Raw genomic sequence first — 27,204 nt, 5'->3', positions numbered from 1 at the left:
ATTACTTGTACTGTACTTGTACAATATATTACTTGTATAATAAAAACATGTATGAAAATGAGAGTCACTATCCCAGGATTGGGAGAAGTGTATATAAGATGTTTTTAATGTGCAAAATCTAATAAATTATTTATTTTTTTAAAAAGTGGCAAGATACTGAATTTTAGCTTCTGTGTTGGGATGCAACCAGAGTTGATTTCTTATTTTGTTCAGCCCAGGAAACCTTACAATGAAACCAGAACAAAATTAAATAGGTAAATTCCCCTCATGTCTCCTGAGGAAATGGAAGCCCTCCATCTGACTAAACTGATCTCTTGGCTGAGGAGTATGTTCAGAGAAGGCCCAATATTGCCGTGCATTTCCAAAATGGCATTCCTTCCATATAAGCACAGATGAGACCAGCTTGCCACATGGACTTGCCTTTTGTATTTTTCTGGAAAAAGGTGAAGGCAAAATTGTTCATTTAGCTCTGGCCCAGCTCCTGCCCCGAGGAATGTGGATGTGGAGGTGGGCAAGACATCCAAATGCCGCAGGCCTGTTTTGGTCCCAGTAGAATCTGCCGACGAAGTCTCCTCTGACTATGGAAGCGTGAGTGACAGGGAAGAGGGGAGTTTGGCAGACAGCCCAGGAGGAGATCAGTCATCTGTATCATCCCTGGATTCTGAACAAGAATTAATGACACATCCACGCATGTGTAGAGTGATGCATAGGAGACAACAACTGAAGGATTATTACAAGAGAAAATGAGGCCACCTGTGGTTGGGTGGGGCTGCTGTAATTAGTGCTACAGATAAAAGTACAGCCTGGTGTTTTAGCCTCATGGCAGTTTATCTGATTCATTGTTTCATCAAGATAGTGGTTTTTGCTCGTCAGGATTGTGTGTGGACTCTCTGGACTTTAGAATTGGACTCAATTTCCCAGTTATTGGGTGAGCAATTGGATGGCATTTAAGCTGTGTCTTGTGAGTACCAGAAAATCCCCTTGACATTTAAAAAGGGAGCTGTTTCTGTTTTTCTGTTTGTAAAAACTTTTGGGTTTTCCTTTTATTGTGTGGTGTGTGTCTTCCTGGACTAATTACCCTGTAATTACGGGCGGTTGAGACACGCCGGCAGAACATTGATCCAGCTGGCTGTGGATAGCAGCAGTTGCTCCATTAGCTTGCTTTGTCAAAGCTTTGTTTTTCAGTGCAAAATGTTTTCAATGTAGTGCCGCAGACTCCGGGGAGTGTGGATCTCTGTCATTCTTACTCTTCCAAAAGACTCATTTTCATGCCAGGTTGTCTGCACTGGTGAGATGGTCAAAAAGACCAAGATGGCAATCTTAATCACACAGTGATGGCCACATCTTGACTCTTTTGACCATCCTTGGGTGTTCCTGCATAAATCCCAAATTAGAAAAGGGATTTTCTCTGGGAAATTCATTTATGGTGAATGAACCTTATAAAGGCACAAGACGTACAATTTTAACAAAATGTTTTGTAGAAGGAAGCAGAGTTTTACAGAGTGTACAATTAAATGTAGAATGATGAATCGATTTGAATACATCAGGTTCAATAAAAAAAACCCGAACTCAATCAGGCACCTTTTCCATTGTTTCAGCATGTTATAATGGGTAGATTGAAGTAAGCTCTCCATGAACTTACAAAGCTTAGGCTGATTTTAACAGTCTAGGTTAGTTCTTCTCAAAGCTAGGTAAATTACAGGTAGCCCTCAACTTACGAATTATGTAAAGTTGAATTTAATAGTAAGTCATGCTGGTTGTTAAGGACATCACTATGTGACTATGGCCAATTTTACAGTCTTTTTTGTTGGCTGAACAGAGCAGTTGCTTAGCGAAACCGCTTTAGCCAATGGGTGATTTTTTTTTTTTGCCAAAAACTGAAGCAAATGCCAGTTTCTGGCAAAACATAAATTGCAGCTATGTGACTGTAAACAGCCATAAATGTGGACTGGTTTTTAAGTGTCCAGAATGCAATTTTGTGACTTGGGAAGAACAATGGAATGAAACTGAGTTCTAAGTATCTTTTGGGAGGGATCTGTCATAACTTTGAATGGTTGCTAAGTGACTGGTCGTAAGTCAAGAGCTACCCTGTAACCAAAATTGGGTAAAGGTGGGCTTTTTTTGGGTAATAATGTACAAGCCCATTACCCATCACAAGAGGGATATTTAAACTGACTTAAAGATTGTTACTTGTACTAAACTATAAAGCCCATGATTGCGAGAGCAATCATGGGCTTTCCCAAATATGCCCATGTTACACCAACACTCTGCAGTCTTCATTGGTTGCCGATCAGTTTCCGGTCACAATTCAAAGTGTTGGTTATGACCTATAAAGCCCTTCATGGCACTGGACCAGATTATCTCAGGGACCGCCTTCTGCTGCACGAATCCCAGCGACCGATTAGGTCCCACAGAGTGGGTCTTCTCCGGGTCCCGTCAACTAAACAATGCCGCTTGGTGGGACCCAGGGGAAGAGCCTTTTCTGTGGTGACCCCGGCCCTCTGGAACCAACTCCCTCCAGAGATTAGAATTGCCCCCACCCTCCTTGCCTTTTGTAAGCTACTTAAAACCCACCTCTGCCGCCAGGCATGGGGGAATTGAGATATTCTTTCCCCCTAGGCCTTTACAATTTTATGCATGGTATGTCTGTATGTATGTTTGGTTTTTATAATAATGGGTTTTTAATTGTTTTTAGTATTGGATTATTATTATATGCTGTCTTATTATTTCTGTTAGCCGCCTCGAGTCTCCGGAGAGGGGCGGCATACAAATCCAATAAATAAATAAATAAATAATAAATATATTAAAAAATCTCCCAAGGTTAAGACGAAAATTGATGAAATTGTGAATGGTAATCTGTTGAAATATATGCATTTATTTAATGATGCTGCTTTAATGATACAGGTGTTCCTCGAGTTATGTCCATTCCTTCAGTGACTGTTCACAGTTGCCATGGTGCTGAAGAAAGGGACTTACAGATGGTCCTCAAAGTTCAATAAGATGTTTTTTAAATAAATGGTTTTGGGTGTTGAAAGAAAATGTTTGGGAAGTCCTGGTCAAGGCAATGCTAGCTCGAAAAGCAACAAATATCAACTTTTCACTGATTGCTGATATAAAAATCAGCACAGATAATTGTGTGATGGTCTTCGTTGAAGAGCTGAGCTGTTACATTAAATTCTCCCTGTAAGAAAAAGAAAGGAATTAATATATTCTGAAGAAATTAATTAATTTGTGGAGACTACCCAGTTCTATTACAGAATGTTACTGTGGCTGTTGTTTTTTTAATTACCGTATATACTCGAGTATAAGCCGAGTTTTTTAGCCCCAAAAATGGGCTGAAAAACACAGCCTCGGCTTATACTCGGGTCATTGACAAAGTCACCACACGAGGGCGCCATTGCTTGAGCCAGAGCGAGGAGGCACCAGCTTTTGTCCCCTTTCGCACGCCGTAGTTCCTCTCCCTGCCTCAAGCAAAGAAGGCAGCCATTTGCAATGGTGAGTCGGATTAAAAAGGCCCCCTGCTGTCAGATTCTCCTCCCCCTCCTTTGAAAGGATTTAAACTGTTTAAAAAATGGTATTTTGTGGTAGTTGCTGTCCTTGCTTGGATAGGATCTAATAATGTGTTATGAGGCAGAGCTAGACAGGAATTCTTTTTCTATCTGTCTATCTTTCTATCTATCTATTTTTCTATCTATCTATTTTTCTATCTATCTATCTATCTATCTATCTATCTATCTATCTATCTATCTATCTATCTATCTATATCTATCTATCTATCTATCTATCTGTATCTATTTCTTTCTATCTATCTATCTATCTATCTATCAATCAATCATCTATCTATCTATCTGTATCTATTTCTATCTATCTATTTTTCTATCTAACTATTTTTCTTTCTATCTATCTATCTATCTGTATCTATTTCTATCTATCTATCTATCTATCTATCTATCTATCTATCTATCTATCTATCTATTTTTCTATCTGTCTGTCTGTCTGTCTATCTATCTTTCTATCTATATCTATCTATCTATCTATCTATCTATCTATCTATCTATCTATCTATCTATCTATCTATTTTTCTGTCTGTCTGTCTATCTTTCTATCTATATCTATCTGTCTATCTATCTATCTATCTATCTATCTATCTTTGTTTGTTTGTTTGTTTGTTTATTTATTTATTTAATTGGATTTGTATGCAATCCCTCTCCAAGGACTCAGGGTGGCTCACAGCATATATAAAAACAGAACAATAATGTAAATCCAATTAATGATGAGAAGGAATCCAGTTTTGAAGGATTTTAACTCTTAGGTTTTAGCTTTGTTCCTGATCGAGCTACTTTTTTTACTTTTTAATTTATTGTTAATACCTCTTTTAAATTTAACCCTCTTTTAAATTTACAGAGCTAGTTTACTGGTTTTCTTTAAAATAAATATTCTAAAACATGTCTCAATTAATGTAATTTTATTGTTTTCCATTTTTATAAGTTACCAGTAGCCACTGCATTTTCTAACCTCGGCTTATACTCGGGTCAATACGTTTTCCCAGTTTTGTGGCAAAAATTGGTGCCTCGGCTTATACTCGGGTCGGCTTATACTCGAGTATATACGGTAGTTAAATTAGTCAACAACCTAATATATGCCATTTGTCAAAAGCAAACTGTAACTGAGGCTGGTATTGAAATAAACTGAAAAGTAAAACTGCCAAATGACTTGTGAAAGACCAATAATATGATATTGTTTTAACTGGGTGAAAAGTGCTCTTTTTCTCATACCGGTACAGCATAATTCCTTGAAGGCTGCAAGCAATAAATTCACAGGCAAAAGTAAGACCAAGTTACTTGCTTTAGGAAAGCGATCTGAGCAGGGGTGGGCTGCTGGGGGTTCACAGGGGTTCTAGAGAACCTCTAGCTAAGATTCTGTGCAGTTCAGAGAACCCCCCCGCAAATACCACTCCTGGCTGGCCCCGCCCACACCGCCCCTTCCAGGAATCCCTATGCGCCCCATTTTGGATGCAGGTAAATGTAGGGTGCATGCGGAGCGGGCAAGGGTTCCCCAGCTCTGGTGGTACCTGTGTGGTTGTGTGTGTGACTGGCGGGTGCATGCATGCGCCCGTGTGAGATTTGGCTACTGGGCATGCACAGGAAGTGAAATCTTGCATGAGCATGTTCACGTGTGCAAAATTTCACCGGATTTTAAAAAACATTTGTGCATGTACGGAAACAAAGAAATTGTCAAAAATTGGTGAAATCTCATGCGCACGAGCATCCTCATGCAAGATTTCGCTTCCTGCACATGCGCAGAAACCAAATCTTGCACAGGCACATGTGCACACCCACCATTCACAGGGAGCTGCATGTACAGCTCCATTTTCCCTGCCACACTATAGAGTGGTCCGTACTGGTAGGAGGCTCAGGGAGGATGAAAAACAGGTCTACCGGAAGTTTGGGAAGGCTGGAGATGGGCCTATTTCTGCCCTCCAGAGGGCTTTCAGAGTTTGAGGAGGCCATTTTCATTCTCCTGGAGGCTTGAGGAAAGCCTCTAGAGCCTGGATAGGGCAATTTCCGGTCACAATTCAAAGTGTTGGTTATGACCTTTAAAGCCCTTCATGGCACTGGACCAGAATATCTCCGAGACCGCCTACTGCCGCACGAATCCCAGCGACCAATTAGGTCCCACAGAGTGGGCCTTCTCCGGGTCCCGTCAACTAAACAATGTCGGTTGGCAGGCCCCAGGGGAAGAGCCTTCTCTGTGGCGGCACCGACTCTCTGGAACCAACTCCCCCCAGAGATTAGAACTGCCCCTACTCTCCCTGCCTTCCGTAAACTCCTTAAAACCCACCTCTGCCGTCAGGCATGGGGGAACTGAAACACCTCCCCCGGGCATGTTTAATTTATGCATGGTATGTTTGTGTGTGCGTCTGTTAGTTTATGGGGTTCTTTTAAAGCTTGTATAAATTTTAAAGTTCTCTGATTATTTATGATTTGTTCTATTCTGTTGTGAGCCGCCCCGAGTCTTCGGAGAGTGGCGGCATACAAATCTAAATAATAAATAAATAAAATAAATAAACCCCGCCCCACATTGTGGTAGAGGAGGCTGATAGGCCAAACCCACCATGGCCACGCCCACCCAGCAACCAGGCAGAGAACTGCCCTGAGTCTTTGGAGAATGCTGCCCTGACTCTTTGGAGAAGGGCGGCCTACAAATCTAATAAATAAATAAATTAATTAATTAAACCCCTTGATAAAATTTTTGAAGCCACCCCTGGATCTGAGGATCTCATTGTCTGAAGATTCATCATTTGCATCTGCTGGTTTTCTGCACTATATAAACCTTAAAAATATCAGGATCAAAATATTGGGGTTGCTTGGGTAATAAATGTAATTATAATTAGCAGTGTGACACATTCACTTCCTGCATTTTTCTCTTCCTCCTTGTATCCTACTTTCCTAAATAAAGTTGATCATTTTATATACTGTATTTCTTTTGCAACAAGCACTGGTCTGCGTAAGACTTTTTACAAACATACCGTAATTATCTCGGTTTTATTTTCTATTGCTTGTACTGTACTTAATTGCCATCACTTTATCAGGACAGAACAGGACAGGAAGTCTACTAAATACTGCTGAACAAAACTTCCAGACTTCGCTTACTATAAGGCATGCTAGTTGTCATTGCTAGTATTTGCTCAACAATAACAACAACAACACAAGTTCTCCACAATTGCATTAGAGAGTTACCAGTAAATCATTTGCTCGTATGTTTTCACTGATCTTCTATGAAGAGCTCTGCTGATCGAACCAAAATTTTCTTTAGTCTGGCTTCTATTCTTATTATTTTGCAATATAAAATTCCAACCATTCCTTTTTTTCAAGCCAAGAATTCTATTTGTCATTGAGTGCGGCGCTTGGAAGCACACTTCACAATTTGCTTGGGCAAGATTTACATTGTATTTGCTTCGATTTACACTGACACTTAATGAAAGCTTAAAATTGTTAATGATTCTCCTCTGCCGGTTTTTAATTATCTTTGTCTGCCACATTAAAAATCTCAATGCACTGTAGTAACAGTTATCTCTAGAGTATTCAAATAACCCTGGAGTCAGGCTATGTACTTCTCTATCTTGCGCAGTTGTTGAGCAATGGTATCAATTGCTCCCAGCCTGTCATATGAGAATACATGATCCTTATGCATGACATTTTACTAGATAATGTTGCGACAACCACATTCCTCTTTAACATGTCTTACTTCTCCAGTATATTCATTTCTAAAAGTAGCATTACTGCACCCTATTAGACGTTTGACAAATAGTGTTTTTTCCTTCATAAGATTTAGAAAGAATTAAGAAAAACTTACTTGAGGGATGCTCTCCATGTCCAGAGAGACGGGCCCTGAGTAGTAAATATATTCTGCAAAATAAACATTTCCAGCAATGAGGAAGAAAACTGGGTGAGACAGCATCTATTTTATACAATGAATGCCATGAATAACCTCTATGATTAAAACACCTGCATTCATATGCCGGGAAACACTTTCTTGGATAGAAACCAAAAAATAGATCCCTGCTCAGTAATTAATTTAGTTGCAACATTACTATTCTAATATACACGCTGTCTTTAGTTCTCTGAAATAATGAGTTGCATTTTTTTTAACAATACAGTTCCTGCCTCTTTGTGTACGGTTTAAAGGTTAATAATATTATTTATTAACAAACAATCTTACTATTTACAATGGTTTTCAAAAAACAGGTAATAGGCCACTTCCAATTGACTCCATTAGATCAAAATTTCCAACCCTTAAAAAAATAGTAAATATTTAATTCTTTGCATGTCAGACAATCTTAAAAGACAATCCCTGCTCCACACAATTGTGTAATGACCCTGCAATAAATCAGCATAGAGGCTACTGAGAACATGCATTCTTAGTTTTTGTCTCTTTATTACTTAGACACAATAAAATAACAATCCTCCCAATCAAATGTATTATCCCATAACCTATAACATAAATCACAACTCAAGTCAACAAAATAATAAAGCAGTTCAATTGTTCCACCAATGGAACCCTAGCTCTGCGAGGCCAATACATCTTTGGGGAGCTACTCTATAATTTCTGGAGCACTATTGAGGTCTATCTCCAGCCTCTCATCCTCTCAGTCTTTCAGTTTCCTTTATTGTCTTTCACAATAGCCTAATCACATGGCAGAAGGGCATGAGATCTCTGTTGTAAGACTTTCCAGTCCAAGCAAGCTATAGCAGGTGCAGGTACGTCCCTCACTATGGCTTCTACCTGCTGCCTAAGCAGAGACATAAATCCAGGAGATGAACCAAGTCATGAATTTGCTCTTTCAGGGGGACAGTGACCCTCCCCAGAAGAGACCATACATACCAACAGCTACCTCCACTATGGCCCATGGGTGGTGATATAAAATGTGGAATCAATGATATTTTTGCCTTCCATTCAATTGTTTCTGATTCTCAGAGACTGCCTGCATAAATCCTTGAGGTTTTCTTGGCAAGGGTTTTCAGGTTTTGCTATTCTTTATTTGTTAAGGCTGAAAGAGAGAAGTTGACCCAAGGTCCTCCAGATGACTTTGTGTCTAAGGTGATACTCCAGATTTCTAATGAATGGACTGACCAGGAATTTGATTATTCCTCCCTCAGGACTGTCAACTAGAACTACCCACTCAGAAAGGAAAAAAATTGAGGACCTGTATACTGTACGAGTCAAAAAGAAGGCCATGAAAATATTTACAGACCCCTCACATCCTGGACATAAATTGTTTCAACTCCTACTCTCAAAATGACACTATAGAGCACACTGCACACCAAGACAACTAGATACAATAGTTTTTTCCCTGAATGCCATCACTCTGCTAAACAAATAATTTCCTCACCACTGTCAAGGCTGCATTACTATTACTATTAGTTTTTCTCATCATTCCTATCACCCATCTCCTCCCACTTATGACTGTATGACTGTAATTTGTTGCTTGTATCTTTATGGTTTATATTAATATTGATTGTTTCCTCATTGCTTATTTGATCCCTATGACAATCATTAAGTGTTGTTGTTGTATCCTGTAATGGCTACCTTGTAACTCTGTAAATAGTTTGTTCCTCTTTCAGCGCTGTCTGAGCCCAAGCAGGAAGTCGCTCCTGATTGGCTCAGACGCGGCCGGCTCTAGCTTTGGCGGGAACCGCAAATATATAAAAGGAGCGGTTTCTCCAGGCAGAGTCAGTCGGTACTCGCTGAATTGTCACTTTACCTTGCTGAGCTGTCACTTGTTCTCTGAGCTGAATAAAAGTACCGATTGCTCCAAACCCTGTCTCTGGGTCTACTTCACTGGCGACGAACGGACGGAAGAAACTTCGCGTGCAACATGGACAAAATCCAGATCGGCCAGGCTCCGGAACTCTTCGATCCCGAGAAATCGACATGGGACGAGTACATGGCCACCTTCGAGATCTTCCTCGAGGCGGCGGGAATGCAGGACGCCGAAGCCGATCGCAGACGGGCTATTTTCCTTAACTACTGCGGCGCAGAAATCCGCAGACTTGCCCAAACTCTCACCGAACCGGAACAAGCAAGAGCCACAGCGTGGGACGTCCTACAACAAAAACTGGCGAGCCATTTCAAGCCGACCAAACCAGCCATGGTTTTTCGGCATCAATTCCACATGATGGCTCAGAGGGAAACCGAGTCGATCAGCCAGTTTACAACGCGGCTGCGAACGGTACTTGCTCAATGCAAGTTTAAAGACCCGGAAGCTCGCCTGACCGACGCCTTGGTTTTCGGCATGAAAAGCAACACGGTGAGAAATAAACTCCTCATCGAAGAAGAGCCGACTCTACAAACCGTGATTAAACTGGCGCAAACCGCAGAGGCAGCCGACGCAGCGGCGAGAGAATTGAAAGAGCACGGAAGGCGAGAAATCATTGCAAAAATCGACTCCGCGTCTCCCAGCGCCGTGGAAACAGACAACCTCAGCCAACAAATTCCCAGCGGAGACAACTGCCTCCTGGTGCAAGACCAGCCGAGACACCTGAGAGCTACTCACCCAGCACCCTGCGCGGGCTGCCGGGGAAATCACCAGCGCCATCGATGCCCCTTCCGAGACGCTACATGCCGCCGTTGCAACCGGAGAGGCCACATCGCCATCGCATGCAGAGCAACAGCGCCAGAGGAAACATTTGCCACACCGCAATACCAGCGACCTCCAAACCAGACCCCCCAATCGCGAGAAAGGAGACCATTCCGCAACGCGGGTCAAAGGAACTACTCAACCGCTAACCGCGACTACTATAGAGGTAACTCTCAATTTTCCGTGAATAACACGGCAACCAAAAAAGGGGCTAAAATTGTTATATCACTGTTACTCAATAACCAACCTTGCTCAATGGAGCTGGATACGGGCTCTAGATATACCATCATGCCCTGGGAAAAATTTAAACTGTATATGCCTAATGTATCTAAGGCTGACCTAAATCAAACCTCTTTGGTGATTAGAGACTTTCAGGGGGGAGTAATCTCGGTCTTGGGAACAGCAAATGTACCTATCGCATTCAAGAATGTTAAATGTACCCTTCCCATGCTTATTGTAACAGGGGCCAAGCACTCTCTTCTGGGTTTAGCATGGATGGAACCACTGGGGATCGAGATTTCGGGTGTGTGTAATGTAAACTGTTATGATATGCCTAACTTTGTGAAAGAGTTCCCCGAAGTGTTCAGCCCCACATTGGGATTGTATAAGGGCCCCCCTATATCTTTCTCTATTGACCCCAAGGTCCCACCGATCAGATTAAAACCTCGCAGGGTCCCCCTGCCGCTCCTCCCCAAACTAGACATACAGCTGGACAAACTCATTAGCCAAGGTATTTTGGTCCCTGTAGAACAGGGGCCATGGGAAACTCCCATAGTTACCCCTCTGAAGCCAGATGGCTCTTTGAGAGTTTGCGCTGATTACAAATCGACCCTGAACAAGGCACTCCAACACCACCCCTACCCCATCCCGGTTGTGCAACAACTGCTACACTCCCTGGGAGAGGGGAAAAGGTTCGCAAAGATCGACCTGGCGCAAGCTTACCAGCAACTTCCGGTCGATGAACAAACAGCAAACGCCCAAACAATTGTAACGCACAGGGGGGCTTTCAAATGCACGAGGTTACAGTTTGGGGTAAGCATAGCCCCAGGAATATTCCAGAGCATTATGGAACGCCTATTGTCAGGGGTAAATGGGGCCATTCCATACTTTGATGACATCTTAATTGCAGGGGAAAACCAGGAACAAGTAAACAAAAGAATAAGGGAAGTACTTAAGAGGTTACAGGACAAAGGTTTAAGAATCAAGCCTGATAAATGTGTCTGGGGAACCAACAGTATAGAATTCCTAGGATATAAGATAGATAAGGAAGGTATCCACCCCACAACAGAGAAGCTGAGAGCAATTAGAGAAGCCCCAGAGCCACGAGATAAGAATGAGTTGCAGGCATTTTTGGGCCTCCTTAATTTTTATTCCGTTTTTTTAAAGCAGAAGGCAACAGTAGCAGAGCCTCTCCATCGTTTACTCCAGAAGGAAGCCCGCTGGACATGGGGGAAAACTGAACGTGAAGCTTTTTCTCAAATAAAAAATTTATTAACTTCTAAAAGTGTAGTAGTCCAATATAGTGCTTCACTACCCATTAGGCTCACGTGCGACGCTTCGCCGTACGGCATAGGAGGAGTCCTAGCTCACGTTCTACCTAATAAGACAGAGGCCCCAATAGCATTTTTTTCAAGAACCATGACCAGCACAGAAAGGAATTATAGCCAGTTAGACAAGGAGGCTCTAGCATTAGTGGCAGGGGTAAAGAAGTTCCACAATTACATTTTTGGAAGAAGCTTTGAGCTAGTCACTGACCACAAACCCCTACTAGGCCTGCTAGCCCCCAACAAGCCCACTCCACCTTTTATGTCTCCAAGACTAATCAGATGGGCTCTTTTCCTCTCAGGGTATCAGTATGAGCTCACCCACAAGGGGGGGAAGGAAATCAATCATGCAGACGGCCTCAGCAGATGCCCCATAGCAGACTTAGTGGAAGACCCTGTTCCTTCCACAGATGTGTTAATGATAGAACTCGAGGAAAACCCACTAACCACAGCAAAAGAGGTAGCTGCACACACGCAGCAAGATCAAATCCTTAAACAAGTGGTGAACTGTGTTCTAAAGGGATGGCAAAATGATGTTGTGAAACCTGAATTGTGTGATTTTAAAAACAAAAGACTTGAGTTATCGTATGTAAAAGGTTGTTTGCTGTGGGGGGATAGAGTGATCATCCCCAAAAGCCTAAGGGGAAAGGTACTCAAAATGTTACATGTGGGTCATCCTGGGATTGTCAGGATGAAGAGCCTGGCAAGGGGGCATTTATGGTGGCCAGGGCTAGATGCTGATATCGAAAGTTGGGTTTCAAAGTGTGATCCGTGCCAAGAGTCACGGCCCAGTCCCCCCAAAACAACTCCGGCTGAGTGGGAACAGCCTGCTGGTCCTTGGTCTAGAATCCACATTGATTTTGCTGGCCCAGTGGGGTCTCAGTATTTTTTAATAGTGGTTGATGCCTTCTCCAAATGGTTGGAAATAATAGCAATGAACAACATAACCACAAGTGCCACTATCAAGGTATTGAGCAGACTGTTTGCATCCCATGGTTGCCCAGATCTCTTAGTGTCTGACAATGGGCCACAGCTAACAGCCAGGCAATTCGAATTGTTCCTAGATGGCCTAGGGGTCAGGCATGCCCTCATCTCGCCTTATTCGCCCTGGGCTAACGGATTGGCAGAACGTTACGTACGGGTGGCAAAGGAGGCATTGCGCAGGTCAGGCCCTGGGGATGTGCAACAGAACTTGGACCAATTCTTACTCACCCAACACATTACCCCTAACTCGCACACACATGTAAGCCCTGCAGAGTTATTGATGGGAAGGAAGTTGAGGTCACCACTAGACAGGTTAAACCCAAGGTTCTGTGTCAATAATAACCAAATGTGTACAAAACCTGAAAGAGAAATGTATTTGGGACAAAATGTATATGTAAAAAGTTTTGATGGAAATGTAAACTGGATGAAGGGAATTATTGTTAAGCAAAATGCACCTAAGACCTATGTTGTTAAACTAGAGGATGGTCGTTTGTGGAAACGACACATAGACCACATTCGGAAGCGAACAGAAAATCAATTGCCACAAACCGCTGACATGGATTCTCCCCCTTCAACAGACTTTAGTACATTGCCCGAAATAAGAGACACGCAAAGAGACTTATCGGGCCAGGGGGAACCATCCAGCGACGCCGAACCATCCTCGTCCTCTGAAGCCTTCGTTGGGCCCGCCAGACCAAGTCCGCCACACCGGGAGAACAGCGGCGAGCCATCCTCCACAGTCGGTGGCGAAGGAGAAATTGAACTGCGCAGGTCAGCGCGAGCTCCTCAGAGGCCCCACCGATTGGACGACTTTGTCACATGGCTTTCTTGATGGATGTGTCCAACTATGAGGGGAGGGGTGTTGTATCCTGTAATGGCTACCTTGTAACTCTGTAAATAGTTTGTTCCTCTTTCAGCGCTGTCTGAGCCCAAGCAGGAAGTCGCTCCTGATTGGCTCAGACGCGGCCGGCTCTAGCTTTGGCGGGAACCGCAAATATATAAAAGGAGCGGTTTCTCCAGGCAGAGTCAGTCGGTACTCGCTGAATTGTCACTTTACCTTGCTGAGCTGTCACTTGTTCTCTGAGCTGAATAAAAGTACCGATTGCTCCAAACCCTGTCTCTGGGTCTACTTCAGTTGTACCTCATGATTCTTGACAAATGTATTTTTTTTAATGTGCACTGAGAGCATATGCACCAAAGACAAATTCCTTGTGTGTCCAATCACACTTGGCCAATAAAGAATTCTATTCTATTCTATTCTATTCTATTCTATTCTATTCTACTCTACTCTACTCTACTCTACTCTACTCTATTCTGTTCTATTCTGTTGTATTCTATTCTATTCTATTCTATTCTACTCTACTCTAATCTATTCTGTTGTATTCTACTCTACTCTACTCTACTCTACTCCATTCTGTTGTATTCTATTCTATTCTACAGCCACTGAAAGAAAGTGGATTGGAACAAAATAAAGACTGCAAACACATATAGCAGAAAAGATTTCTAAACAGATGAATGGCAAAACCAATCAGAATTTTTATGTAATAGTGAGATAATATTGCATTGCTGTAACTGTTTCAACCAAAATACTTTACTCTCGTTATATGTCCGTTAAGGGCACTGAGGGAGTTAGGTTCTTTCTTTAATCATCATAAAACTATTTATAATTCTGGTGTAGGTCATGCTGCATATGTGCTCAGAAGTTCCTTACATCCCCCGCCCGAAATGTTCTTGTTTATCTCTTTTGATTTTTCCACAGAGAAAGAATAATAGAAGAACTATGCATGTACACTTTAAAGGCATCCTGAAACAACAAGAACAACAAAAGGCAGAATGTCTACTAGCAAAAAAACCTCTTCAAAGTTTATGTTTCGTTTCAATCCTGATCAGAGACTTTCTACCAACCTCCTCAGCTTGGCTGAGCTCCAGACTGATTTTTGGTTTCCCTTCAATGTTTGGCCAAAGCCAGGGTGGGGTCAGGATTTCCTTTGCAATCTTCTCCTGGTTCCCCAGAGGCCTGGTTTCTAGTGAACATTTGTGTGTGTGTGTGCATGTGAGAGAGGGAGGGAGGGAGAAAGGGAAGGAGAGAGAGACGGAGATGATGTTCACCCCCAAATGTGGTACTTCAGAACTGAAGGATGTCAGGGAAGGGGCTGGCTCAACTTTGAAAGTCCCCTCCCCCATTTATAATTAAGTTTTTTTATCAATTTTCTACCTTTTCAAAATCTATTGTAACTAACTTTTTTTTCTCCCCTCCACCCTTGATCTTAGAAATATGGTCCAAGCACATATATACTGTATGATTTTCAGGCTTATGTAATCACTATGTAAGTTTCATGGAATATTACAGATGTTTCCAAGAGGCAAAATGTTAATTAAACTGGGTAATATATAACTAAAGTAGCTTTTTAAAAAAACAACCTGAGTATTCTTCCTGAAAAGACCTCCATTTTATCTGGAGGATCGGTTGTCTAGTACAAGTATTTATTTATCTATTTATCTATTTATCTATTTATCTATTTATCTATTTATCTATCTATCTATCTATCTATCTCTATCTATCTATCTATCTATCTATCTATCTATCCATCCATCCATCCACCCATCCCCACACCCACAAGTTCATCCCGTGGACCAGTCTGGTTCTCTGAACATCCATGTTCCTCCCCTGTACTTCTACTGGTGCTGAACAAAGGATGACCTTGAATCTTCAGGAAGGAATTTTTTTGTGGCTAGTATCCCTCTCATGCAGCCATCCCTCCCAATTCCCATAGTACCATTCTACTTGTGGCAGGCCAAAGTCTCTAATTTAAAACGATGGATTCTGCCTGACAAATGACATATTATAGTATATATTATTACAATTTCATTTCCTTTTCAAGATTCAGAACTTCTGAGTCCTAAAATTGAGGTGGTCCCTGTCTGAGAGAGTCTTATATCGTATCTTTTATGTAGACTGTGACCATGTTCACCATGCAAATTCCTTTTTTGTGTCCAATCATACTTGGCCAATAAAGAATTCTATTTTTTGCTCACAGAGCTCTCTCTCTCTCCCCCCTCCCTTCCACCTTCCCTCCCTCTCCCTCTGCATACATCCAACACATCCACAAAGGAATATAATTTGATGGGATCCAGAAGGAGAGCCATTTCTGCTAAGGCAATGCTCATCTGGATCATTATTCCTCCAGTAGCAGGCTGGTGCCAACATTACTGGCCTTCCAAAAAAAATCTGAATACAAGGCCCTACCATCTGAATCAGATAGTGATGTTGTCACACCAGAAAAGGGGCTGTATTTTTATGGTTTTAATAGTTGCAGTATTTCACTTTTGCATTTATGTATTTTGGTGTTTTAAAAAAAACTTTGTTAAGCCATCCAGTGTCATGTATACAGGGACGGACCTCTCCCCAGAACACTAGGAATGCCATTCTGGTGGCGGAAATGGAGTGCGTAGCCTAGCTCCATTTCTGCCGGGTGTGCACATGCTGTGCACGCACAACCAGTGTGATTCCACCCGGCCTCCTCCCTGCACCATAATAATAATAATTTATTAGATTTGTATGCCGCCCCTCTCCGAAGACTCGGGGCAGCTCACAACAATAACAAAAACAATATAATAGTAATACAAATCTAATATTTTAAAAAGTATCTATAAAACCCCAACAATTAAAACCATACAACACATGCATACCAAACATAAAATATAAAAGCCTGGGGGAGGTGTCTCAGTTCCCCCATGCCTGACGATAAAGGTGGGTCTTGAGTAATTTGCAAAAGACAAGGAGGGTGGGGGCCGTTCTAATCTCTGGGGGGAGTTGATTCCAGAGGGCCGGGGCCGCTACAGAGAAGGCTCTTCCCCTTGGGCCCGCCAAATGACATTGTTTTGTCGACGGGACCCGGAGAAGGCCAACTCTGTGGGACCTAATCGGCCGCTGGGATTTGTGCGGTAGAAGGCGGTTCCAGAGGTATTCTGGTCCACTGCCATGTAGGGATTTAAAAGTCATTACCATGGCCTATCTATTCACTGCCCTGCAGGAGGTCACGCAAACACTGGAGTGACTTGCCAAGGGCAGGTGAGCAGACAGGCTGCTTGTGGTGGAGCTGCTGCGAGAGGCGCGATGGGGCAGTCAGGCCGCTTGTGGCAAGCCACCAGGAGTGGTGTGGGTGTGCAGGCCGCTCGCTTACCTTATTTTGGCCAATTTTTGAGAATTTTTGCTTCTGTGCATGCGCGGAAGCAACCCCTCCCAAATCTCTTTCGTGCATGTCATTGTACGAGATTCAGCCCTGGGCATGCACTGAAGCCAAATCCTAGACTCAACACACACAACAATCCCCAAAACATGCCTCACCTGCCACAAATTCCCCACCCTGAACCACCCAAACATCCACACAACAGACCAAGTAATGCTGTCCAACAGCTCACTGACGGTGGCTATTTAGTTCATTGTTATAGCTCTGGGATAAAAACTATTCAGAAAATGTTTGAGTGTTTTTTTATGGAAGTACAAGCCATTCTCAACTTAACTGAGGCTAAAATTTCTGTTGCCAAGCAAGTAAGACAAATATTGAATGACTTTTATTATTTATTTATTTATTATTTATTACTTAGATTTGTATGCCGCCCCTCTCCGAAGACTCGGGGCGGCTCACAACATGTAGAAACAAATCATAAGCAATCAGACAAATTTAAAATATTTAAATATTTAAAAAACCCATATATTAACAGTCATACACACAGACATACCATGCATAAATTAAACGTGCCCAGGGGGAGATGTTTCAGTTCCCCCATGCCTGACGGCAAAGGTGGGTTTTAAGGAGTTTACGGAAGGCAGGAAGAGTAGGGGCAGTTCTAATCTCCGGGGGGAGTTGGTTCCAGAGGGCCGGGGCCGCCACAGAGAAGGCTCTTCCCCTGGGGCCCGTCAACCGACATTGTTTAGTTGACGGGACCCGGAGAAGGCCCACTCTGTGGGACCTAATCGGTCGCTAGGATTCGTGCGGCAGGAGGCGGTCTCGGAGATATTCTGGTCCAATGCCATGAAGGGCTTTAAAGGTCATAACCAACACTTTGAATTGTGACCGGAAATTGATCGGCAGCCAATGCAGACTGCGGAGTGATGGTGAAACATGGGCATACCTAGGTAGTCCCATGACTGCTCTCGCAGCTGCATTTTGCACGATCTGAAGTTTCCGAACACTTTTCAAAGGTAGCCCCATGTAGAGAGCATTACAGTAGTCGAACCTCGAGGTGACATTTTATGACCTCTCTTGCCATTTATGACCTCTCTTGCCATTTTTCCCAAACACCATCACTCTGCTAAACAAATAATTCCCTCAACACTGTCCAACTATTTACTAAGTCTGCACTACTATTACGACTAGTTTTTCCCCATCATTCCTATCACCCATTTCCTCCCACTTATCACTGTAACTTGTTGCAGTCCTTAAGATTTTTATTAATATTGATTGTTTCTTCATTGCTTATTTGACCCCTATGACAATCATTAAGTGTTGTACCTCATGATTCTTAACAAATGTACAGTATATTTTCTTTTATGTACACTGAGAGCATATGCACCAAAGACAAGTTCCTTGTGTGTCCAATAACACTTGACCAATAAAGAATTCAACTTCTTGACAGTTGTTAAGTGAATCACTGCAGTTGTTAAGTCAGTAACACGGTTATTGAGTGAATTTGACTTCCCCATTGACTTTGCATGTCAGAGGATCCCAAAAGGTGATTCCATGAGCCAGGACATTGTAACTGACATAAATACATGCCAGTTGCCAAAGCATCTAAATTTGATCATGTCAACATGGGGGTGGTGCAACAGAAGTTAGTGTGAAAAATGGTGATATCACTTTTTTTCAATGCCGTTGTATGAAGGGGGAAAAAATTACCTCCTTTCTTCTTTCCACAGAATTGAAACTGGGGCTGGTTTCGTTCACAAAGAGGTCTGCTGTAAACTGGTACAATCTGTCCATTAATAGTAAGACTGAAATCCACAGAGAGTTCATTGATGGTGTGCCCTGTAGAATAGATGTAGTGTGAATCTTAACACGAATACACAAGAACTTTGCAACTTTGATTAGTTTTCATAAAAGGAGAGAGAGTGATAATGCACCTGCATGTAAAACGTGGTTTATACAGCATGTCTCACCTATGGTAAATACCCAAATTTAAAGCAAAGGGACCAGAGGTGGGTTCCTCTCGGTTCAGACCGGTTCTATAGAACCAGTAGTAAATTAGTGGCCTGGGTCAAGTATTGGATTCCTACCAGTATGGGCGTGAGTTAAGATAGGCACATATGTGCCAGCCTGATGCCCGCACGAGTCAAGGTGTACATGTGTACACAAACCTGTGGTCCAGTTATGAATATGCCATGATGGCATGGTAGTGGGCCTCGGGTTGGGAATCCCTGCCCTAAATCTCTGTGAGTCTTAAAGCTGGCAGCATTAAATCATTCCTAAATTAGACCTTGGGTGTTCTGCCGGGTTCTGTGGTAGGAGCCTCCCGAAAATTCAAGGGTACAAATTGCAGACACACACACACGTTTGAAAATTCAAAACAATGTTCTTTAATCCAAAATTCAAAATAAACTAAGCACTCTTTTTGTATTGCAAAGAGCACTCGTCCCAAAACAACTGGGTAGTCTGTACAATTAACCTTAAGCAGTCATTAAGTACTTAGCTAGCAGCTTGTGAAGAAACTTCATACCCCTTCTTCTTTCAACGAAGTGAGACACACACACACACACACACACATGCTGCTCTGCTTTGTTTTCAAAGGCGTGAAAAATCAACAAGCAAAGTCCAGAAACCAACAACCCAGGATTCCTGACGAACTGCGATCAGATACTCTTCCACAATGGCCAAACCCACATGCTGCTATTTATAGCAGCAGCCATAATTACTGGAGCCCCACCCAAACACAGGTGGCCTCATTTTCTCTTGTAATAATCCTTCAGTTGTTTTCTCCTATGCACCACTCTACGCATGCGTGGATGTGTCATTAATTCTTGTTCAGAATCCAAAGATGATACAGATGATTGATCTCCTCCTGGGCTGTCTGCCAAACTCCCCTCTTCCCTGTCACTCATGCTGCCTTGGTCAGAGGAGGCTTCATCGGCAGATTCCATCGGGAGCAAAACAGGCCTGCGGCATGTGGATGTCTTCCCCACATCGACCTGCACATTCCTTGGGGCAGGAGCTGGGCCAGAGCTAACCACAACATTGGGGAAAATCACAAAAAGTATATAGCAACAGCATTTAGACTTATATACTCCTTCACAGTGCTTTTACAGCCCTCTCTAAGCGGTTTTACAGAATCAGCATATTGCCCCCAACAATCTGGGTCCTCATTTTACCCACCTCAGAAGGATGGAAGGCTGAATCAACCTTGAGCCGGTTGTGAGATTTGAACTGCTTAAATACAGCTTGGTTAGCTGAAGTAGCCTGCGGTGCTGCACTCTAACCACTGTGCCACTCCGACTCTGTCTTTTGCTAGGTCAGGGAGAAGATCTGAGACCTTCCAGGTCAATTGGGCTTTGAACCTCATTACCCTACAGCTTGGCCATCTTGAGGAGATTTGATGGGAGCTCTCCTCCTCTGCCATACAGAGAAATTTGAAATAGCTGAAAAATCACACCCAAGAGGTGCCACAGGGAATCTAGGAAAATATTCACTGCTAACATCAGTGTTGCTTTTGAAAACAGTTTTTGGCACACGTTCCTTTCAGAAATATCCCTAATAATAAGTCATGTAATATTAATTCATCATAAATCCTTTACTGAGTTATTTAGTTAAGTAAGCAGCAAACGAAGATATGTGTACTATAATATATGGGGCAGTTATAAGCTTATTAGAAATACATATCTTGTTAAGATATTACAGAGCAAGTACCAGTCTATGCTTTTGCAGAAGTAAGCTTACTTAGCAACACAAATAGACCATAGTTTCTGCTTGGCCAGCACAGGCTGAGTTGATGTCCCACACCTTCGTTGGATTAAACCAGTGCTTCTCAAATAGAAACATAGAAGATTGACGGCAAAAAAACACCTCATGGTCCATCTAGTCTGTCCTTATACTATTTCCTGTATTTTATCTTAGGATGGATATATGTTTATCCCAGGCATGTTTAAATTCAGTTACTGTGGATTTACCAACCACGTCTGCTGGAAGTTTGTCCCAAGCATCTACTACTCTTTCAGTAGAATAATATTTTCTCATGTTACTTCTAATCTTTCCTCCAACTAACCTCAGATTGTGCCCCCTTGTCCTTGTATTCACTTTCCTATTAAAAACACTTCCCTCATGAACCTTATTTAACCCTTTAACATATTTAAATGTTTCAATCATGTCCCCCCCCCTTTCCCTTCTCTCCTCCAGACTATACAGATTGAGTTCATGAAGTCTTTCCTGATCAGTTTTATGCTTAAGACCTTCCACCATTTTTGTAGCCCGTCTTTGGACCCGTTCAGTTTTGTCAATATCTTTTTGTAGGTGAGGTCTCCAGAACTGGACACAGTATTCCAAATGTGGTCTCACCAGTGCTCTTCTATACAGCGGGATCACAATCTCCCTCTTCCTACTTATTATACCTGTAGCTATGCAGCCAAGCATTCTACTTGCTTTCCCTACCGCCTGACTGCACTGTTCACCCATTTTGAGACTGTCAGAAATCACTACCCCTAAATCCTTCTTTTCTGAAGTTTTTGCTAGCACAGAACTGCCAGTACAATAGTCAGGATTCCTTTTGCCCAAGTGCATTATTTTACATTTGGAAACATTAAACTGCAGTTTCCATTTTTACCTATAATATTATTATTATACGTTTAAAATAGTGGGGGACACCCCCCTGGGGGCATGGAGCAATGCCATGGGGGTGCATGTGATCCCAGGGAACATACTCTTGATTGATTTCCCCAGATGGGGAGTGTTTTCCAAGTTGCACGCTACCCCAAGCTCAGAAAAGAAAGTGGGCAGGCAGGATGGGGCAGCTGCGTGGGTTCTTGTTGTTCTTGGCGGCCATCACATTAGCCATGAACAACATGGTGAACCTGCTGCTGGACAAGGAGGATCTGGACAAAAGCTTCAAACAGCACCCTAGAGCCTCCTTCCATACCATTCACTGTGAGTGCCCAGCAAAGGCAGCACTTATGGGCCAGGTCGGCGACCACGGTAGCCTATGCCTGCCTAACTGAAAACAGGCTCCACTGAGTTCAGTATGACCTACTCTCAGGTAAGTGGGTAGAGCAGCCTACCCCAGCCAACAGTTTGCTTGCACCTTATAATAAATAAAATAATAAATATTAATACTAAAAATCCATTGGGTCCCAGATCAGAGAGTTTGGGGGGGGGGCACAAAATGTTTACTTCTTCCTAGGGGTGAGATAATTGAGAAGCACTGGATTAAACAATGCCATCTATTAGGACCCAGGAAGTGTGCCTTCTTTATTGCAGTACCTGCCCCCGTGCCCCAGTTAATGTGGTTCCCACCCTGATCACATTCCATAAGGCATTGAAGACCTGGCTTTTCCCTCAGGCTTTGGGTTAAGGTGAATTGGGTTCCCCTTGATGAATGAGTTTTTATACACATGGAGCAATTGGATGCCATATGCTTGTTTGTAAAACTAATGTGTTTTTATTCTGTTTTCTCTTTGATTTTGCCAGCCACACAGAATTGTTTTAGAACCTCAATCCAATGATACAGCAAATAATTGGTAGCTGGACATTTTAACTCAGGACCCAAGCAGTCTCTTAACCATTGAACAACTGGCCACCTGTGTTGTGATGCAGCACTACAGAGCAACGGATTGCTATACTTACTTAAAACAGTTGCTAATCGGATGTTAACATCTCTGCCGGGGACAAAAGTGCAACTGTCAACACTCAGAGCAAGATCTTGCAGAGGATCTGCGGAGAAAAATAAGATACAAAACAGGAGTGGTTGATTTTACAGTCATCTAGATCAGTGTTTCCCAACCTTGGCAACTTGAAGATATTTGGACTTCAACTCCCAGAATTCCCCAGCCAGCATCCGCTGGCTGGGGAATTCTGGGAGTTGAAGTCCAAATATCTTCAAGTTGCCAAGGTTGGGAAACACGTGTCTAGATAAGAGCTACAATAGCATAGATGACAAAACACCTGAAAGATATTTCTTAAAACTTGCTTCGATTCAACCATCTTCACAGTTCCTGTGGGTGTGATCTCTGTGGATCACTCTGCTTTCTGCCTGGGAGATTCAACAGGGAAGGAAATTCAAAGCCTGTGGCCCTTGTCCTCTTGACACCATAACTCGATTAAGCAACCGAGCTTCCTGAATAGAAGTTAATGTGTAGGGCCAGACATGTCTTTGCGGTTGCCCAGAAATGCCACTTCTGCAATGCCAGTGTTGAAATTTAAACAGGAAGCACCTTGCTTCTTCAGGATGTCGGAGAAACCCTCCAACTTTCCAAGCTCTTCCTCAATTTCTTTTTGGCAGAACCTCTCCGATCTCCCTCTAAGTATCAGCCCCATAGATCAATCTCAGGAATGTCTCTGACTTTCTTACACAGGGTAATTTTATACCTGTGTGTTATGCAGCTTTTCTTCTCTGCTATTCTGTGGAGAAAATAGATGCTATGTTTAATTTCTACCAGACTTGTTCCAGAGAAGCCTCAGCGAAAAAGTGTTCTGTGACATTCCCCTTTGCACGTTGATGGTGTAGGTAATTCTGCAGCACCATCAGCTTTGGTTTCTTCAAAAGGAGTGGCCTGTTTCTGGGGCTACATGGCACATAGCATTTATTTATTATTTATTTATTAATCAGATTTGTATGCCTCCCCTCTCTGTAGACTCGGGGAGGCTAACAGCAATAATAATACAATGTAAACAAATCTAATATTTAAGTTAATTTTACAAAGAACCCCAATTTAAGAAACCAATCATACATACTGACATACCATACATAAATTTTATAAGCCTAGGGGGAAGGGAAAGTCTCAATTCCCCCATGCCTGATGACAGAGGTGGGTTTTAAGGAGCTTACGAAAGGCAAGGAGGGTGGAGGCAACTCTGATATCTGGGGGGAATTGGTTCCAAAGGGTCGGGGCCTCCACAGAGAAGGCTCTTCCCCTGGGTCCTGCCAAGCGACACTGTTTAGTTGATGGGACCCAGAGAAGGCCAAGCATGAATGGAGAGAAAGAGACACAAATAGAGAACGACAGTGGCACGGGAGGGGGGGGGGGGGGTTGTAGAACAACACAGACCCAATACACGATCATGGGCAAAAAAGATGTTAGAGTATGTGGGTACCTAAGGAAGAGAGGAATAACAACAAGGGGGAGAAAGTAGTGATAAGTACACCCAAAGTAATGCCTCATAACCCTACTCTACCCCCTGGGGAGAGAAAGAGGCAATAAACAAAAGTTAAAGAAGCAACAGCCATTCCACCTCTTTACATGACTAAGCTAGCAACAACAAAGCTAATTACAGAAGGGAAGGAAGGGTGTGGGCCTGTGACCCGGGCAATGAGAAAATTGAGCAGCATTATATAAGATCAACTATGTCTTCTTCAATGGGGATTTTAATACTCTGATGACATTAGTAGAGGACTAATGAAAGCTTAGTAATTTTAGCAGTTTTTAATAAATTTTAAATGTTCCGGAGATCGCGATGGCTGTTGCCTCTTCATTTATAAATACACCTGCAATTTGCATTTTTAGGATAATTCATTATGTATATACATACACACACGTATATAGATGTACATCTTAGTTTTGGGTGAGGAAAATAGGGGGGGGAAATCTACCTAGCAGGTATTTACCTAGCGTCCTTAGTCTGATCAGCTTCAGCACATTATTTTATCCCCTGGTTAAGGCTGAAAAAGCCTTTTTCAGAGGGTGTAGGAATGAAAACAAGCCTGCAAAGACTTAGGGCTGGAAAAAAAACCCTTCTTCGAAGGAAGTAGGAAGCCAAGAAGATTGTTAGCATCTTGTTCAGGCTGGGGAAAACCCTTTTTAAAAAGCACTATATTTGGCATATAAGACTCACCCAAATTTTCAACCTCTTTTAGGGAGGAAAAAGGTGCATCCTATATTCCAAAAAATACAGTATTTAAAAACTCACCAGTGGATGAAGTTTCTGCACCAATGGATGCGGTAAGAACTATTTTAATAAAAGTTTATGCTTTGACCATTAAAACAAAGCCACAGGTAACAAGGAAGATGGTACTATAAGGAAACAGGAACAGAATCCTTTGTGCTTTCTTCTCTACTTGTCAAAATCAGTTTTGTTTTATCATTATATGGTAACATTGCTTAATATTTTTTGCTTCTTTAACACTTTTGACAATTACTGTATTTTGCAATCCCACCGTCACTGAGATATCATAAGTAGGTTATGAAACCATTTTCTAACACCAACGTCTTGTCATCTCTTTTCTGTCCTATCGGTTCCCCTTTTTGTCCTCAGCTGGTTTTTAGCTTAGCTATTTAACTTGGCAAAAAAAAAAAAAAGATTTCTCCTTTTTTTACCCCCTATTCATGCATGCAGATGGTACAGTATAGAAAAGGGTCTATAAAGGGACTTGTTTGCTACAGGTGCCACTTGTAGCATTTTCCGCCTTTGCAGTCAAGTCTTCAAGGGTAGATTGGTTGCATTCCTGCAACAGAAACAGATGTGCGCTGTTGGTATTTTCTTGGTTGCTATGTTTCCAGATAGAGTAAAAAAGGCTATATGTGTGTGTGTACGTATGTCTGTTTGTCTTTTTTCCATCAAATCACCCTGATATTTCCAAATATGGGAGGAAACATACTGCTTCCTTTTTGTCTCTTGGTCCCTCCAGGGGCCATATCCAAGGCAGCTAAAACATTTTACAGCTGACAAATTATATTCTATATGCGTAACATATTTTTGCTGATAATGAAAAGGAAGGGAGGCTACTGTTGTGGTTAGCTCTGGCCCAGCTCCTGCCCCAAGGACTGTAGATGTGGGGGAGACATCCACATGCTGCAGGCCTGTTTTGCCCCCGGTGGAATCTGATGATGAAGGCTCCTCTGACCAAGAAGACATGAGTGACAGGGAGGAGGAGAGTGTGGCAGACAGCTCAGAAGGAGATCAATTATCTAGCTCCTCCTTGGATTCAGAACAAGAGTTAATGATACAGCCACGCATGCGGAGAGCGATGCATAGGCAACAACAACTGAGAGATTATTATCAAAGAAAATGAGGCCACCTGTGGTTGGGTGGGGCTGTGGTAATTAGTGAGGCTGCTATAAATAGCCTGTGGGTTTGGCCATTGTGGAGGATTATCTGATCGTTGTTTCGTGACTGCTTTACTGACTTTGACCTTTTGTATGCTGCTTTTTCCCCGCTTTGAAACTAAACCAGGGCAAAGTGTGTTTCACTTTGTGAAAGAAGAAGGACTTTGAATTGCCTCACAGCTGCAAGCTAAGTAGCACAGAACTGATAAGGGACTTGTAAAAATTACCAGTTTGTTTGGAGACGAGTGCTCTTTGCTATACCAAAAGAGGGCTTAGGTTAAGTGAATTTTCCTTATAAAGAAAATTGTTTTGAATTTTCAAACGTTAGTGCATCTGAAATTTGTACCTGTGACTTTTTGGGAGGAGTCTACCAGAGAGCCCAACAGAACAGCTACTATAGATCTATTTCAAGATATTTTGCTCTCATCAGCTAGAGGTTAAAGCTACTCTCTTACAGGCAGACTCCCCAGGTTCAAATCCCAGTAAGGGTATGGCTAGCTGATGAGATCAAAATAGCTTGAAATATGAGTGTCGCCCAGAAAGGAATGCACCACAGTTTTTTTTCCTCAGTCTACATTAATGGTACATATGCGAAACTTTAGATATACATTATTTGAATTGTTGGGAGTGTGTGTGTAAATTTTGCATTTCTCTAGACAGATAGCGTAGCTGCAGCAATGTTTCGGAATGGCGTCTGTAAAATGTATGCTGCAAGCAGCATGTCATTGAATTTCTCACTGCAGAGAAAGAAACTGTTGGGAACATTCACAAACATTTGTGTACAGTTTATGGACAATCTGCAGTCGACAGAAGTACGGTTAGTCGCTGGGCACAGAGGGTGAGGCCATTAGAAGACAGTTCGGTGATTCACACAGTGCAGAAATGGCTTTGTGACCAGAACTAGGAATGGTACCAACAGAGCATACATGCCCTTATGTCTCGCTGGAGGAAGGCCATAGAACGGGATGGAGATTATGTGGAAAAATATTTTCAGATAGAGTAAAAAAGGCTATATTTGTGTGTAGAAGAAACATCATTCTTTCTTGTGTGTAAGTTTCATTGTGTTCAATAAATAATTGTTGAAGGAAAAAAAATGTGGTGCATTACTTTCTGGATGACTCTAGTATACTAGTTTCCCTTCCTTTTCATTATTAGCAAAAATACGTTACAAACACACACACAGGGAGAGCAAATTGTTGGCTCTGTACTTGCAGTTTGTGTATTGTTTTTCCTCCCTTCCTTCCAATGATGTTGCGGCTGTGGATAATTTGAGCCTTTGCAGGCAGCTGATG

General features: G+C 42.4%; 1 protein-coding gene and 1 long non-coding RNA gene across 2 annotated transcripts in view; one reads left to right on the top strand and one right to left on the bottom strand.

Annotated features, from left to right (window-relative positions):
- LOC139165868 (uncharacterized) overlaps nucleotides 1-14,740 on the top strand; it is a 41,275-nt gene extending 26,535 nt beyond the window's left edge. Inside the window, exon 4 of the long non-coding RNA XR_011558825.1 lies at nucleotides 14,429-14,740. This is a non-coding gene — a long non-coding RNA (uncharacterized lncRNA). The remainder of the gene's footprint in view (nucleotides 1-14,428) is intronic.
- The window catches only part of LY86 (lymphocyte antigen 86), a 44,011-nt gene continuing 19,664 nt past the window's right edge, over nucleotides 2,858-27,204 (bottom strand). Inside the window, exons 2-5 of the mRNA XM_070749109.1 lie at nucleotides 22,497-22,583; nucleotides 18,570-18,698; nucleotides 7,357-7,409; nucleotides 2,858-3,181 (exon numbers count right to left, since the gene is read on the bottom strand). Of these exons, the coding sequence (XP_070605210.1) occupies nucleotides 3,098-3,181; nucleotides 7,357-7,409; nucleotides 18,570-18,698; nucleotides 22,497-22,583 (353 nt within the window). The 3' untranslated portion in view covers nucleotides 2,858-3,097. The remainder of the gene's footprint in view (nucleotides 3,182-7,356; nucleotides 7,410-18,569; nucleotides 18,699-22,496; nucleotides 22,584-27,204) is intronic.

The sequence above is a fragment of the Erythrolamprus reginae genome, chromosome 3, assembly GCF_031021105.1.
Source record: "Erythrolamprus reginae isolate rEryReg1 chromosome 3, rEryReg1.hap1, whole genome shotgun sequence".
Lineage (NCBI taxonomy): Eukaryota > Metazoa > Chordata > Lepidosauria > Squamata > Dipsadidae > Erythrolamprus > Erythrolamprus reginae.
This window is presented reverse-complemented; position numbering and strand designations above follow the sequence as displayed.